At 35.0% G+C, this 15,967-nt stretch overlaps 2 protein-coding genes across 2 annotated transcripts; one reads left to right on the top strand and one right to left on the bottom strand.

Annotated features, from left to right (window-relative positions):
- Positions 1-1,164: 1,164 nt before the first annotated feature.
- Positions 1,165-4,483, bottom strand: LOC107029857 (receptor-like kinase TMK4). Its single transcript, XM_015231306.2, has 2 exons — positions 2,073-4,483; positions 1,165-1,801 (listed from the first exon to the last, which is right to left on the bottom strand). The coding sequence occupies exons 1-2, from the start codon at positions 4,354-4,356 to the stop codon at positions 1,260-1,262; spliced, it is 2,826 nt and encodes a 941-aa protein (XP_015086792.1). The 5' UTR covers positions 4,357-4,483; the 3' UTR covers positions 1,165-1,259.
- Positions 4,484-4,647: 164 nt separating this feature from the next.
- LOC107031745 (peptidyl-prolyl cis-trans isomerase FKBP15-1) lies at positions 4,648-9,174 on the top strand. The gene is made up of 6 exons (XM_015233207.2): positions 4,648-4,798; positions 4,917-4,966; positions 6,042-6,104; positions 6,924-7,014; positions 7,827-7,931; positions 8,776-9,174. The coding sequence occupies exons 1-6, from the start codon at positions 4,735-4,737 to the stop codon at positions 8,850-8,852; spliced, it is 450 nt and encodes a 149-aa protein (XP_015088693.1). The 5' UTR covers positions 4,648-4,734; the 3' UTR covers positions 8,853-9,174.
- Positions 9,175-15,967: the final 6,793 nt, after the last annotated feature.

Here is a 15,967-nt window from a genome sequence, read left to right as displayed (position 1 = left end):
TACAAATACGTGTAGTTTGTAGTGATACTGCTCTTGCTATGCCATTTTGGCATAGTCTGGATGCAGTTTGATGATGTTTCATTAGGTGAAGACGAAGAAATTCTCCAGCAGCTTCTATTTTCCCTTCCGCATAGTGGAGTTGTGTCTTTTATTTATTATGTCCAGTTTGTACTCTTAGTAGCTCTTGTACCATTTAGACTAAATCCTTGGTGGTGTTAATTACTTTACAAGTCTTAACAAAAATTGTGTTAAAATGTCTTATTTATAAAATTTCATTAGTATATTTGTTCCCTTTTTATTTAATTTTTGCATGTTGTAACTATTGGAATAAGAGTGTTCTCCTACTTAGGTAGTACTATATAGGTGTCCGCACGGCCCGATGGGTTGGGGCGTGACATAAACTTAATTATGCTCCATAGGTATAGTTTGCATATTTACGGCCTGTAGCTATAGTTTGAGCTGCCTCATTGGTATAATTCGTGGATTTATATAATTCGCAGGTTTGTATAATTCGCTGGTACATTTGTATAATTAGTTATTCTTGTATAAATTCAAAATAACGAATTTTACACAATTACAAATATCACAAGTATAAAACATTTATACAAATTATATTATACAAATTCTGAATTGCACAAATTATATATACAAATTCCGAAGTATACAAAACAAAAAAGTCAATATGCGTAATAATAGCTAAAAGTAGGTTGCGAATTGTAACTAAGGTAAACTATAACTATGTTAAGTAAATAATTAGTATATATTTGCTTATACGTGTCATTTTCTCTATAAAAAAAGGACTTCTGATCCATGTATATTCCATTTACACTAATTTTACGAGATATTATCATCAAAAATCGCCCCATCACCATAAGTTCAGATTCAATCGTTTGTTTATGAACTATGGATGAAGGGATCTATAGAAGAAGAGGACAAACCAAGAGAAAAAAAATTATCGGAAAAGTTGCAGCTGTGCTCTATGTCACTAACTCATTAGCCTTTCTTATGTTTTTTCTAGGTTTATTTTTCGTCCCGATTGGTCCAGCTAAGGGTTGACGTGCGATAGAGAGGATTTTAGAGCCAAATTTTAGGAATCTATTTAAATTCCAAATGTCTACCTGATCCATAATTGAGCAGAAAATAGATTCTATGAGCAACAACAAGGAAAATGAGGCAGAATGGTGCATATCTATGTTATCAGTTCCTTGGCATATATATACACGTCTTTTAGTCACAATTTTAAGTATGTTTTACATTACTCACTGGTGTTCCTTTGTACAACTAAATGTGTTTTTATCCGTCTCTGACACCTTCCTGATTGCTGTTATGGACTGTGAAGTCCTTGTGGATGCGCTATAGTCACCATACGACGTGTCTTCAGAGAGCATGGAATTGTCATTAGCTTTCCATTTTTGCAGGGCTTGAGGAAGGCTCATAGTGAAGTCAATATTGAAACTATCATCTCCAGCAGCGGCCGTGGGTGTCCATTGCTCTACCAGAGGAGCTAAGACATTTACCACGTGGCCCATATCTGGTCTCTGAGATGGTTCCCTAGCTGCACAATGTCCTGCTAGCTCTACAACTTTGCATATGCTCTGATAAGTTTCCTCGTCTGGATCCAGGGTCGGGTCTAGCACTTCTACAATCTTCTCTTTGTTTACAACCATCTTTTTAAACCAAACCACTAAATGACTTCTGTCTTCTGGTAAGCTCTCATCAAGTGCTTTTCTGCCCGTGAGAATCTCCATTAATATCACTCCAAAGGCGAAGACATCAATCTTCGTAGTAACTCTTCCAGTGGCTAGTTCCAACAAACAGAGATATCATGAGAATATATATTTATCATGTGTAAACATATAATCATATTCCTAATCAAATACTATGAAAGGGTAGAAGAATTAGTAAAGGGTAGAAGAATTAGTAAGTTTTATTAGGGCTAGTTAAGCTAGTCATGCATTTTAACCATTAAATTTATCATCAAATTATAATGAGTTAGACATATAGTTCCTTTGTTTGTTTTGTGGTTTAAATTGAACTAATTCATGCAATATAAAAAGGAGTGTTGTACATACAAGCATACTCTGGTGCAAGATATCCGAAAGTTCCAGCTAGCCTCGTCTCCACAGAATACTTGCCATCAGGTGCATTTTTAACTAATCCAAAATCGGAGACCTTAGCTCTCATGTCATCCCCAAGAAGTACGTTAGAAGGCTTTAGATCTCTATGTATGAAACTCTGTTGTGCCAAACCATGCAGATACTCTACCCCTCTTGCAACGTCTAGTGCTATTGTTAATCTTTGTTTCCAAGTGAGAGGTAGAAATCCTAGTTGATCATGATCGAACAAGTGCTGGCCTAATGTCCCTTGTGGCATGTACTCATATACTAAAAGCCTCTCATATCCATTGACACAAAACCCATGAAGTGCCACTAAGTGTCTGTGCCTAACCTTTGTGAGTACCTCGATTTCAGCTCTGAATTCGGTTAGACCCTTGTTACTTGCTATAGAAGCTTCCATCCTCTTCACAGCAATCTCTGTCCCATCATGGAGTCTACCTTTGTAAACAATCCCAAAACCACCACGTCCCAATATATTTTCTTCGCTGAAATTGTTTGTCGCCTCTCGCAGAAGTTCCACTGGGATAGTTACATGCCCACCATCATATACATATATTTCACTGTTTGAGGTATCACTTTGACTGGCCGTGCTTGGAATTGCACCATAACCCTTCATATTTTTAGAGGAACCATTCTTCAATTTTTGCTCCTTGCCTTTATTCAATTTTGATTTTCTATTACGCTTGTATTTATATAGCACCAAGCACAAAACTAGGATTAGGACAACAACAGCAATAACAATAGCAACAATGACCCATGTAGAGATGGAAGATTTATGTTCATCTTTGGCAGCAGAAGGTGAGTTATTATTTGTTGACGAACTTGAACTTGGTCTTGCACCAGGTGGAGCACTTAGGGGCACATCTTTCCCAATAAATGAATTACCAGATGTTTTCAGTATGACATCGGAACGAAATTTTGGGATCTTGCCAGAAATATTGTTGTTGGAAACATCGACAAGCTGCAGTTCTGGTAAACTTGTGAGACTAACCGGAATAGGACCTGTGAGATTATTATCATTCATGACCAATGATTTGAGACCGGTGAGATTAGCAACAGCAGGTGATATTGTACCAACCCAATTCTGTTTTGCAAAATTGATAACAGTCACAGTTCCCTTAGCATCACATGTAATATAGTTCCAACCTTTACAAGGATTATTCCCTGACCAAGACTCAGCTAGTGTCTTCGGACAACCCACGGCTCCAGCAACGTCAAGCAATATAGTTACCTGTGGATCACATGGTCCTGGAAAAGGATTACAAAAATGATTTGTGTTTCCAAGGGTCACCTGGACATTTGGTTTGAAACCAGGAATTGGGCCTAAAAATATGTTATTTTGCAAAGACGCGTTAGTTAGCTTAGGAAGGGAAGTCAGAGAAGGAGGAACCACTCCAGTTAAGCTATTATCACGAAGCTGGATATCGATCAAATTAGTACAAAGAGAAAGATCAGGAATTGGCCCTTCAAACTTGTTAACATGGATCCAAGCTTGAGTTAACTGTTCCATAGAACCAAGAACATCAATCCTGCCTGTAAGCCCAAGCTTTTGATTATTAAGTACCAAGTTTTGAATCCCAGACTTAGCAAAAGAATAGGGCAAGAACCCCGTAAGATTATTATACGAAAGCCTAAGACTCTCCAAACTTGGAAATGACCCAAAAATGTCTGGAATTTGACCCATGATATTTGCATTAGACGCTGAAAAATCAGCCAAGGTCGTTGAGTCCGTCAAAGTATCAGGAATTGTCCATGGAGGAAGACTAGGATTTTCATCCATGCTAAACTTTTGTAAATTTGTTAGTCCGGAAAGGAAATTAGTGGGAACAGAGGTAAAATTATTGGAATCAAGATGAACCTCTTGAAGAGAAGGAAGGTTTGATAAAGAAGGTAACGAACCGGAAATGCGATTCTTTTGGATATTAAAGCTTTGAAGATTAGAAAGTTGATTAAGATCTGGTGGTAATTGACCTCCTAGAGATTTTGATATGAGACTTATTGAAGAAACTCTGCCTGAAGAGTCACAGGATACGCCTGACCATTTACATACATTGGAACCTGACCAGCCAGGTGGTGTTGGTATAAGAGACTTAGCCAATTTAGCCATAATAGATGCATCATCGGCAGAACCATCACGGACGACGACGGATAACTCATCCGGTGAGGCAACGGCTATGAGGAGGAAGAAGAGGAGGCAGCAGGGGATTTTTTCATAGAATTTGTACCTTTTTTTACCCATTGTAGCATACCTTTCTCTTTTTCTCTCACCTCATTGTTCGGGTGTGAGAGAGGAGAAAGAGGACAAGGGTTTGGCCTTCTGTTCAATGCTTGAATTAAGGAAGGAAAGCAGAGAATGTATGGCATGGCGAGAGAGCGTTTATGCCAACTTTTCCATAATAGGAGTAGCTTTTTTTTTTTTTTTGGCCTTTTGCTTAAAAATAAAAAAACGACGCCGTACTATCGATTATTTTCCCACCAAAAAAGTTGTTGACGTGGCAAATAATGATTGGTACTCTGCTTCCTTTATGACGTCGGAGATCTGTAGTGGGTTATTGTGGATCTACCCTTTATAATTAGCGGAAGGAAAGAAGGGCAGTGTGAAGAAACAAAATCGACGATGGAATTCGGCCGAGCATTCAATCCCACTTCTTTGTTCATTGTTTTTCTTCTTGTTACTCTAGGTAATCGATTTGAATATTATTGATTTTTGTATGAGATCTGTAAATGCGCTAAGTTTTCTCTTGAACTGAAAATGGAATACTGAGTCAAACGTTCTAAGTTTCGATTTCTATTTTCCAGTTACCGCTAAAAAGTCCGGCGATGTTACGGAGTTGCAGATCGGTGTGAAGGTAAAACTTTTGGCCTTTTTCTATTCTTCGATTCATGTTAGTATAACTGATTGAAGAATGAACTGCATTTGATCATGTATGTTGTTCCGTTTTTGTTTGAGCTTCTATAATTAAAAGAGAGTTCTTTTATTTTTGTTTCATATGACTTCTGTGACGTGACAATTAATTGTGGAGTATTGTATTGCAAATTACTAATATTTCTAATTTCTATAGAATGAACCTCGCGATCTCTTGCTTCTGACCTAGTTTTAGGTTGTAGGCATTTCAATAAAGAAATAAAAATGAGAGCATAGTTTTAGATTGAAAATGTCATTTCGCCCAACATTCTGCTTTAGACTAGTGATTTTTTTTAAATTGAATCATATGTACTCTCCACTGTTTACCTCTAGCAGAATTGTATAGAGTAAATCTGCGCACAGAGAGAGGAGGAAGTTGTGGTTCTTTAATTGGTTCGAGTGAATCCCCTCACTATGTGTGAGTACACATATACTGTAGCCTCAGTGAGGCGTGGGCTGTGTAGATAGAAAGCGAGAACGGAGAATTAAAAGCTAGTCTCTTATGGTGGTTAGTTATTATGACAAGGTGTATTTGACAGAAAACAATTTGTGGATAGGAGAGAATAGCTAGTCTGTTACATATCTCTTACATTTCATACTTGTCCTTGTTTAAATAAATATATTTTGTTACATATCTCTTACATTTCATACTTGTCCTTGTTTAAATAAATATATTTTGTCATGCTATCACTCACAGAGTATTTGTTTACTGAATGTATTGGTGATCCATCTGCGGTAAAATAACTCTTTTTGTTATGTCCATGAAATTGAACTTCTCCTTGAACGAAGTAGGGAAGATGTTTATCAAATTCAGTTCTGCAGCTATCTGGAGAAAAGCATAATTTATTGACGCTCATGAAATCTTAGTAGCTGTTGCTTCTCGAATGTTACACTGCATTTGTTGAGTCATCAATCTTTTATGTTTCTCGATGACAATAGTAATGCTTGTATGTCTCTTTCATTTGGTGATATAGTAGTCTAAACACTAACCTATTGTTTTCTTGGTCCATCTGTTGCAGTTTAAGCCAACATCTCGTGAACTTAAGGCTCACAAGGGAGATAGAGTTTCAGTACACTACAGTGTGAGTGGAAGTACTTCTCTTCTTCAACTATTTAGAAGCTCCTAATTGTGGATGGAGGGAAAGTTACCCATAAAATGAGGAGTTTCTAAAATTTTGCGATTCCTATTAACATCCAAATTGAATGCATGGGGTTCCTATTTCTCTCAATTCCTTATCAAATTTTTTTTTGCAATTCCTACTGGTACATCAATAAATTACTGTGTTTACTCCTTTTAGGCAATCCTTACTTACCTCTATCGCAAAGAAAAAGGGGCAATCCTTTACTTTGATAACCGGTTTATTTTGTCAATCACGTTGGAGAATTATATTCATGCATATTGGTTTGAATATAAGAATTGGGCTAGTGAGGAGAAAGATTTCACTTGATTATTCAGATTTTTCCCCTTTTCATCTCCTTTTATTCATCTTCCTTGGTAAGCTTAGGGAGTACAGATCCATACATTCACACTAGAGATAATGTCTTTTAGTCATGATATTGTAACATTTCCAATTAAAGAGGAGCTTCTACGAGCCTTCTATTCCTTAAACTGTAGTACTTTACATCATCCACCTCCCACAGTTAAGGAAATGTCATGTGACAAAGATACTCTGCTTCTAAATATAGTGTCACATGAACTGGAACAGAGGGAGTATGAAAGAAATGCCAAGTGTCAAAGAAACAGGGTGTGAGCTTTAGAATTGGTATATTTGATGAAATAAACATGAAAGGGTTGCAGAGTTGTTCCTTGTATTTTTTAAGGAAGAGTCTGATTGATTTAGTTATTTCAAACTAGAGGTAACGTCGAAGTGAGTTCACCCTATATCCTAATGCGTCTGCAGGGAAAACTTACAGATGGAACTGTGTTTGATTCTAGCTATGAGAGGAATGACCCCATTGAATTTGAACTTGGAAGTGGTCAAGTGATTAAAGGTTTGTTTGTGATTCTTTTAACCAATGCTCATTCTACATCATTTATTCAATTCTCATCCTTCAGAACTATCAAACATGTTATCATTCTGCTCTTTCCTTTCTTCTTTATTGGTTTCCTCTATGATAACTAGCTGCAGTTGTGAGAAGCATATTAGTAGCTAGAATCTCAGACATTGAATTCTTGACAATGATGAGCATGAATATTTGCATGGATAATGGGCTTACAAAACAAAAGATGGCTTATTGTTTTTGTCTTTTGCTCTTATGATTTGGTTTTTTAATTACTTTGTGTAAGCTTGTGATTTGAAATTTACCCAAAACACCTTGGACAGTAAACCTTTTTCTGTTGATATATGTAATAATCTTTATGATACACCAAAAAAGTTCCAATGGAATTCTTTCTTCACAACGAAGTAAATAGTTGGAAAAAAGGAGCGTGTTTGTTACTTAGCAATTGAAAAAGAAAAAGCAAAAGAGCTAGCATTTTAAGTAGAAGCTGACAAACTGAAATCACAACACCAGAAGAAGTGTGTCTCTTCAATGATATGAGGGATATGAGGTCTTTGGCTCCTCGTGAAGTATGCGAACCTCTTTTTTTATTTCCCGCTCTTCAAGGTAACACATCTACTCATATGATGTAAAGCAAGGCAATAGTATAAGTTTCTATTCGCTAGATTTACGCTTCCCTATTCGAAGTCCCTAATATGTAATTCATTTAATATGATCACAGTCTACGGTGATATTTAAGGACATAGACACATAGAGATGTTGACTGAGATACAAGCTATATGATCTTGAATGTCGCTTTGCAGGTTGGGATCAAGGACTTCTTGGAATGTGTGTGGGAGAGAAGCGAAAGTTGAAAATTCCTGCTAAACTTGGTTATGGAGAGAGTGGATCTCCACCAAAGATCCCAGGTAACATCAGCTCTTCTCTAATAACTTAGAAATTCTGCTAAAGCTATAGATCACAAGTGTCAGACATTATCCCTTGCACCCTAGTCAACTATTTTTGTTGTGTCTATTTCTGATTCCGAACAAATAGTTTTAGTAGCGTGGCTTCATTACCCATAAATGTTCTCTGAGTTGGTGGCATTGCTTCCGTTCCACATAATAGGTTGCATTTATTTGAGTTTTTGGAGAAGTTGCAGAAGAATTTCTCAAACAATTCTGGTTCTGGCAAAATTAGGTTTTCAAAAAATTGTTTGTTTGGTGAATTTTTCTTTTTGTGAATTTGGAAAGTGGGCAATTTGTCAACTCAGAAATCTTTTTTTTTAAAAAAAAAAAGAATTGCAAAAACTTGGAAATAAACAAAACTTTAAAAAAATGTTCAAGAATTTTTTCAAATATCGTGAAGTTCTATCTTTGCCAAAATGAATTCTTCTTTGTTGGTGTTGCTTTTGATTTCTCTGTGATTTGATAGAGTAGCAAAAGATGGTAAAGGGATTTCTTCAAAGGAAGTCGGTTTGTCTCTGTTGTCTGGATTAATAACTGGCTTGATCTCCATGATTGACATATATATTTCATTGAGCTGGTAAGGGGTGGAGGGGTGGGGCATTAATGTCGAATTCATCTTCATGTGGGTTTAATGCCTGCTTAAATTCAGATGACGGCTACATCTATCCTTTGTTAACTAGAGAAATGCTATGCTGGGATCAAAAATGATATAAGCTGTATTTGTCTATTCAGAAGTCCATTATTAATTTCTTTGTAGTTTCATTTTGCTTATTGCTTGCACTTTTATATCTGTTCAAACTTATAGGTGGTGCAACTCTTGTCTTCGACACTGAGCTGGTTGCTGTGAATGGAAAGAAAACAACTGCTGATAATGAGCTGTGATTTCACGATGTTGCTACGCACTGTTTCACGTTAGCTCAAGTATGGAGGAGGAAAGTTCTAAGGAGCTGTTAATGTTAGGCTATCTTTTAGTTATATTTGCTTCTTTGATAAGTTAGATACTGAAGTATTTGATCTCTTGCAAAATTACACTAGTCTTTATCAGTAGTTTTTTCTTCCGCTAAAGTCAAGTGGATAGACATTCAACTCCAAGGATGGGTTTCCATCTTACTTTTTACACTATTGGTACCCTTGGTAGTTTTATTTCTTTCTATTTTACCTTTAAAAAAAATATATCTGGTAGCGGTAGTGGATTCACGGAGGATACTGAGAATCTTTCAGTTTTGTCTTTAATTTTTTTTTTTCACTTGTACAGTTGCATTTAGAATTTGAAAAGCACCTAAAATCTTATTTTCATTTCACTATTTTTCTAAATTTTAGTTTTATTTTGTTATATTTCTTTTTTTAAAAAAAGAAAAGTATATTTGAACAATTAAAATTATTTGCAAGGATTATAATCGAACAATTTATCTTCAACTCCAATTATAAAAATTCCACATAAAGTGAAAATGAACATGTCTCGAAAAGTATAACTTTAGTTTCTGAATACTACGATGAATTCTGAAAATTCTATCTAGCTTATGTTTAAAATCAATTCATGTTGTTGTGTTGAGTATAGTATAGTTATGCATGGTATAATTAAGGAAATGTTACATGATTTAATAAACATGTAGTATATATTTAATGTAAATAATTATGCATGGAAAAATTGGAAATGGATTAAATATATCTTCCGTTGATTTTGGGATCAAAATACTCTTATGGTAAATGTATGACTCATTTTTACCCCTTAAAACAACAGTTGTCATGTCACCTTAAAAGTCACATAAAATAATTATTTTTTTTTTGCTGACTTGAAAATTCAAATTGACAAAAAGCTTAAAAATTGATTTATTTTTTTTTTGTTTGACCCATCTTACACGACTAGGAATGGATGCGAGTCATCTGGTAGAGAGGATAGCAATAGTGTGCCTACCTGAATTGTGCAAAGATCAACAAGGTAGAGTAGCATTCTTTTTGGCAATGATCAACAAGTTGATAGAGTCAGGAGATTGAAGGTCCCGTCTTCATCAAGCCAGGCTAACATTAGGACCTTAAATAATTTTAACAATCACAGGTTCACTCTTTTCTTCAGAGAAAAGAGAGAAGTGAAAAATGAGTTTTTTTTTTTCTTGAAGGTACTTCAAAAAATATTGTCAAGTAGAAATTCACTCCTAAATGATGGCAACATGAAGTGATCATTGAATGCTGGATTTTGAGGATAAGAGAATATTTTTTTCCATTAGACATTTTGTTGCACTTCTCTCACCCAATAGAATTCAAAAATTAAACTCGACAGACAATGAAAGAGGCCAAGTTGAAGGTATATAATACTGGAAAAGCATCATCAACGAATTAAGAAATGTCAACATATCATTAAAGTTTCTTGTTTAGAAATAATTCTTTAGTCAGTGATACTATAAGGAATTGTTTGGTAGATTGTATTAGAATATGTAATGCATGTATTAGGTGTGTGTATTAGTAGTACCTTGTTTGGTACATTTTTTCATGTCATGTACAACTAATGCTTGCATCAGTTATACACTTTATTGTGTATTAAGTTGTGTTTACTAATACCATTGAATTCTAGGTATTAGTAATACATAGCATTTTAGTACTTGCATATAGATTAAGCAATTACAAAACTACCCTTAAAGCCTTTCATTTTCTTTCTTGTCATAAGTTTTTTTTAATTATTTATTTTTTAGTATCTTTTAATTTGTTAGTGTCTTAATAAGCTTTATGGCCTCTTAAATGTCTTCTTTTAAAAGAAAATCTAATTCAGTATAATTTAGTCAAAAATTTTACTATTGTGACAATGAATTTGATAAAAAAAAATTCTTTGTCAATTTTTCACAAAAATATTTTGACGCAATAGTACAACTATTTAATATTAATTTTGAAAAAGAACAAAGAAAAAGAAGAAGAAGTAGAGTTAATGACGTTTTGGCAAGAAATCTTTTTTGATGTTTTAACAAAAAATTGTTGTAAAGGAAGTGTACAAATAAATTAAGTGTGAAGGTTATATTTGTAAACATATACTTTTTTAATAGAAATTATGCAAGATTTGTTATTATAATACATCAAACCAAACAATGTATAAGAAAGGCCTAACCCATCGGTAGACCCCTAAACTTGACACAATCTTTCACTTAGACACCACAACTGAAGGATTTTCATAAAATTTTAAACACCTAACATAGGGTTTCGATATGTCACTTTAACACTTATTGCACAACTGGAGTTTTGCGTGATTTTCACTTATTCAAGGCGCGTAAACATAAAATTTCGTTTGATGTGGCGTCTCCAACGGTAATATTACTCCACATCATCTATTTATATTATTTTGGCTCCAACTGCACCATAATTAAGACCCCAATTTCTCTCATTTTTTCCAATTTCTCTCTTCTTCAAGCTTTCTTTGATTTTTGGCCTAATACTTTCATGTCGAGCTTCTCTAATTCTTCCATGGCATCTGTAGATGAAGGTCGATATTGTAGGTATGGTAATGAAATACTATTAAAGACTTCATGGACCCAATTAAATCTAGGGCGTAGATTTTTTATTTGTAGAATTTCAAAGGTAAAATTCTTTTTTTCCTTTTTTTTTAAAGTCAATTTGATGATTAATCGTTGGCGTCTAATTCTTTTTGATTGATTTTTATAGAAAATGGGTGGTTGTGACTATTTTCTTTGGTATGAAGATCGACACCCTCCACAAGCAAACAAGGTAATGTGGAGATTGTTGAAGAAAGTCAATGTTTTGATTAAAAATTAAAGCGAGCAAGAAATATTTATTGTTGGTGTCGTTGCTACTGGTTGGTGATGTTTGGAATATGAAAATTGAAGCCTAATTGTTAGTGTTTTTTAGTTGTTCGATCTAGTAGTATTTTGATGTTGTATTTGGTGTTTGGTCTAGTAGTATTTGGTGTTTAGTCTAGTAGTACTTTGATGTTGTTGTAAATTTTTGATGTAAATGTGCATTTTGGATTCAATGAAATTATATGTTGTTGTTGCAGTAAAATTGATTTTTGGATACATACAAATCTCAAATTCGTTCTCATAATGTAACACAAAAAACAAATAGCCAAATTACACAATTGGTCATACTCGTCCCAATGTAACATTCAAATTACACAAAAACGTAGACAATTATATTGCATGTTATATAATGAGCTCAAAGTTAGCATTATGCTACATACCATTCAAGGCTACAACCTTCAAAATAAAGTATACCAAAATAAGGCCCCAAAATAAAGCTAGCATAATCAAAAGGTACATACAACCTTCACAAAAGTGTTTACTAGTACCAAAATAATCCTAGCATACTCCAAAAACATTAGACCACAAAATAGGGGCCCAAAATCAACCTATTCTAAGTTGGTGTTACTTCTTCTTTTTGTTTGTCATTTGCTGCAATTGGGAAGTGGTGATATCATCTTTATTTGTTCATCTCAAGCCTCTAGGCTTAGAGCCAATGCTTTGACTTGTATCAAAATTAATATATAAACTTGCATCCATTTAAGAGATATTTTGTGACAAACTTACGTTTAGTATTTGGGTTCCACTTGCACTTGTGTAGATGCCATATCCAACATTACTTGATCCACTATTAGTTGGTGTAATACCTCTAAAATGACTTAGGTGAAACTAGAGGCTAACATGTTTCTAATGAGGTTATAAGATCCTAAAATGATTTATAATGTGGTAATGAGGAAGTGTATTAAAAATTTAGGTGATTTGGAAGTGAAACGTCAAGGGACGACCAAGACGTTCGACGACTAAGTCACCTATGTGCCTTATGTGTTTTTATGTGTTTATGCGTGTGTAATGAGCTTATGAGGTCCTTATATGAATAATAATAGATTTTATAGGCAGTGTGTCAAGTTTTATGAGGTTTGGAGGTCAAACGTCCAGAACGTTCGAAAGATTTGCCTTTAAGTGACCTTGTGTGTCTAAGTATGTTTCGCCGAGTTTTATGTGTTCGTTTTGGATGAAATTGCTATGAGAGGTCCTGAACTCGTATACAATCATATTTGGATTGGAACCGTCTGGACAAACATCCCCAAGGACCAATCAAGGGTCCTTGAAGAAGGACCCTTTATAAGAGCCTAAGGCTGTCTAGACCAGCCCAAACGACTGACGCAATCGACGGTCACTAGGCTGGTCGATGCCCCGTTGATGGTGGGAGTGGGTCAAGAATTAGACTAGGGAGATTAAGCTCCCAAAGGTAAGTATCTGACCCATCGACGGACAGCCAGGTTGGGCCGTTTGTGGACTTACGCCCCGTTAATGGGCAGTCGTGGGTGAGTCTGTCATCTGCGCAGCTTTACAGTAAGTTGCAAGGGTGAATTTACCACGTCAAAATAAGTGTTTGGGCGGTTTACTAAGGGTATTCTAGGTATTTTATGTAGGTTTGTAAGTCATACACCTAGATGAAATCATTCTTCAAAAATCAAAATCCAAAACCTCTAAAGAGCTCTCTAAAACTCCATTAAAGCTTGAAGAGAGATTGAAGCTTGAAGGTTGATTTATCCACAAAATTTTATCAATTTTCGTGGAGTAACATCAATTATTTTCATCCTTGAAACTTCTATCAGCAAGGAGCCAAGCTTCAAAGTGTTTTTCAAAGGCTTCTCAAAAGATGAGTTTTCTAAATTGAAATATATCCATGGGTTCTTGCATTAAAGGTTTTGAATCATTGAATATTGATTGAATTTTTGATAATTAGATGATTTTAACTTAAAATCTTCATGAATCCATGCAAAACCTAGATTCTTCAAATTGGCTATATTGTGGGTGTTATAATCATGTTCCAATGCTTATGAATTCTAGTGTAGTTTTACTTGGATTATTGAATGATGTAAAAATTGTATTAGATTGATATATAGGTTGTCTTATATTAATAAATCTATATTGAATTGACTTAGATTCATTGAGTATTATGATTTTTGTATTGAACTGATGTTCATGGCCATGGGTAAGGGCCTTTTGGTATTGTATTGGATGAGTTAGCTATGGATTAAAGTGGTGAGAATGGGTTGGTGGTACGCTGCCTTAATCTTTTTTTATTTTATGTTAATTAGGTCTTGAATTATGTTGTTATTGTTATGGTCCACTTATGATGGCGGTGCTATGTGCTTTACTTGTGAATAATATGACCTCGTTGGTTTTACTTTATGTATTATGATGATCATAGCCTTGTTGGCATTACTTGATATATTATGAGGATTGGTGTAGTTGATTATGTGAAGTATGATTATATTTATCTACATGTGATTAAGGTGAAATTATGTGTTCTTCTATTGATGTTGTTAGGTGATCATGTTAAACTATGACTATGTCATTATGTGTATAATCTTAGAGTTGATGCATGATTCTTCCTAATTGGCTATGTGGGTCTTATGATGTTTATATTGATGATATTATAGTAATGGATAGGGTGACCTAAAGATGTTGTTGGTTATGCCTATGTGTTTCTAGAATGATATGTTATATGTGAAGTATGTTGTGTCTTGTTTTGGTAGACTTGTGTCCCTTACTTGATACATGTATAATGAAAATATGACTTCTTGACTTAGGATGCTAAAGTCTCTTAGTCTTGTATGTATGAATGACATGTGACCTTGAATGTTGCTAAGAGGGTCTTTTATGTGGAGCCTTCAACCTAGTTCTAAGGTTATGATATCCTTGAAGTCAAAAGTCGTAACGGTATCGTTCTTATGTGAATGGTGGACTTAGGAATTGATTGGCTGGAACGACATGAAATCATCCTTAGGAAAATCATTAAGCTATCCTATTGACTATTGTAAGGCAACCCTAGGGGACCACTTTGGCAAGGTGAATGTGATTCGGTTATGAACTAGATATGGAACCTCTTCATATGATCCTTAGAGAACAAAGGCTAGTACCGAGTGAGTATGACTAGGGAAGTTGCTCTATTTGAATCATGAGAATAGAGAATAAAGAAACCCTTCATATTCTTTAACCATGTGCCTACAGGGATGTGTCTTTGTTCTACCATTGGCAAGTAGAACACCCTCCATCGGAGTAGGTTACAACTCCGAATTTCATGCCTAAATACCATGGTCTATGTCGGTTATTGCCTATTCTCATCATATGGGATATTCTCTAGTATTGGAGAAGTTCTATGTAGTTTAGGTGGTGGTATGAGACTCCATCTAGAATTTCATGATTAGGCTTTGAAGATGTTAGTGAGTGAGTCCTTAGGTCTTCTCCAAGACCATTACTTGAATGTCCTTATGTGATGAATTTCTCTTAAATGAACTAATAAAGATAATGACTTAAGTTAGAAAGCATGCTAAATGAATAAGTACTAGCCTAGAGTAGTTTAAGGGTTGTCTAGTTAAGATGTGAAGGGGGCATAGGAATGGTCACTTCATATCTTACCTAGATAAGTCTTAAGAAAGACTCTAGATAGAAAAGTTGGTTGATACATTAGACATGATCCAAACTTAGGTAGTCTTAAGGGTTATTTAGGTAATCTTGATTTTCTTAAGTAAGTCTTTTGATAACCTTTGGGAGAAGAATGTCACATTATACATATATTATTGTATAAGGATGAATGGAGTCCCACTCACCGCTCACACTAAGTAGAACTTTAAGAGTGGTTGTGGTGTGGTTCTCTTATGCTATGAAGATTGTGTTAATCATTGTTGTTGATATTCGGTAGTTATATGGTTATATTATTGTTTTGACTTATACATGTTTCACTTATTGGAATAGCCGCGTAATCCTACCAGTACACGGTGGTTGTGTACTCTTATTTTTGTTGAGTACATGGCATCTTCCGGCGGCTATTGTCAGGCATCGTTTAGAAGATCAGTGATTATTTCAAATTTAAGGGTGAGCTAGTTCTTCCAGACTACCTTAAGTTCTCCTTGTTTAAGTCCACTCTCTTCGGACTCAAAATATTATTTAAGGTGTTGTTTAGTTTCGGGGTTGTACCCCTTGTTCTTAGACTTGTCGTTGTTAGAGTTTTGGTACATTGACTTTCAG

This window comes from Solanum pennellii, chromosome 9 (genome assembly GCF_001406875.1).
Source record: "Solanum pennellii chromosome 9, SPENNV200".
Taxonomy (NCBI): Eukaryota; Viridiplantae; Streptophyta; class Magnoliopsida; order Solanales; family Solanaceae; genus Solanum; species Solanum pennellii.
This window is presented reverse-complemented; position numbering and strand designations above follow the sequence as displayed.

Bases quoted from the DNA above. Each gene is read 5' to 3' on its own strand.
- LOC107029857 (XM_015231306.2), bottom strand. From the start codon at position 4,356: ATGGGTAAAAAAAGGTACAAATTCTATGAAAAAATCCCCTGCTGCCTC. The intron at 1,802-2,072 runs GTATGTACAACA...TGTTGGAACTAG, and splicing joins TCTTGCACCAGAGTATGCTT to CCACTGGAAGAGTTACTACG.
- LOC107031745 (XM_015233207.2), top strand. From the start codon at position 4,735: ATGGAATTCGGCCGAGCATTCAATCCCACTTCTTTGTTCATTGTTTTT. The intron at 4,799-4,916 runs GTAATCGATTTG...TCTATTTTCCAG, and splicing joins TTTTCTTCTTGTTACTCTAG to TTACCGCTAAAAAGTCCGGC. The intron at 7,015-7,826 runs GTTTGTTTGTGA...GTCGCTTTGCAG, and splicing joins AAGTGGTCAAGTGATTAAAG to GTTGGGATCAAGGACTTCTT.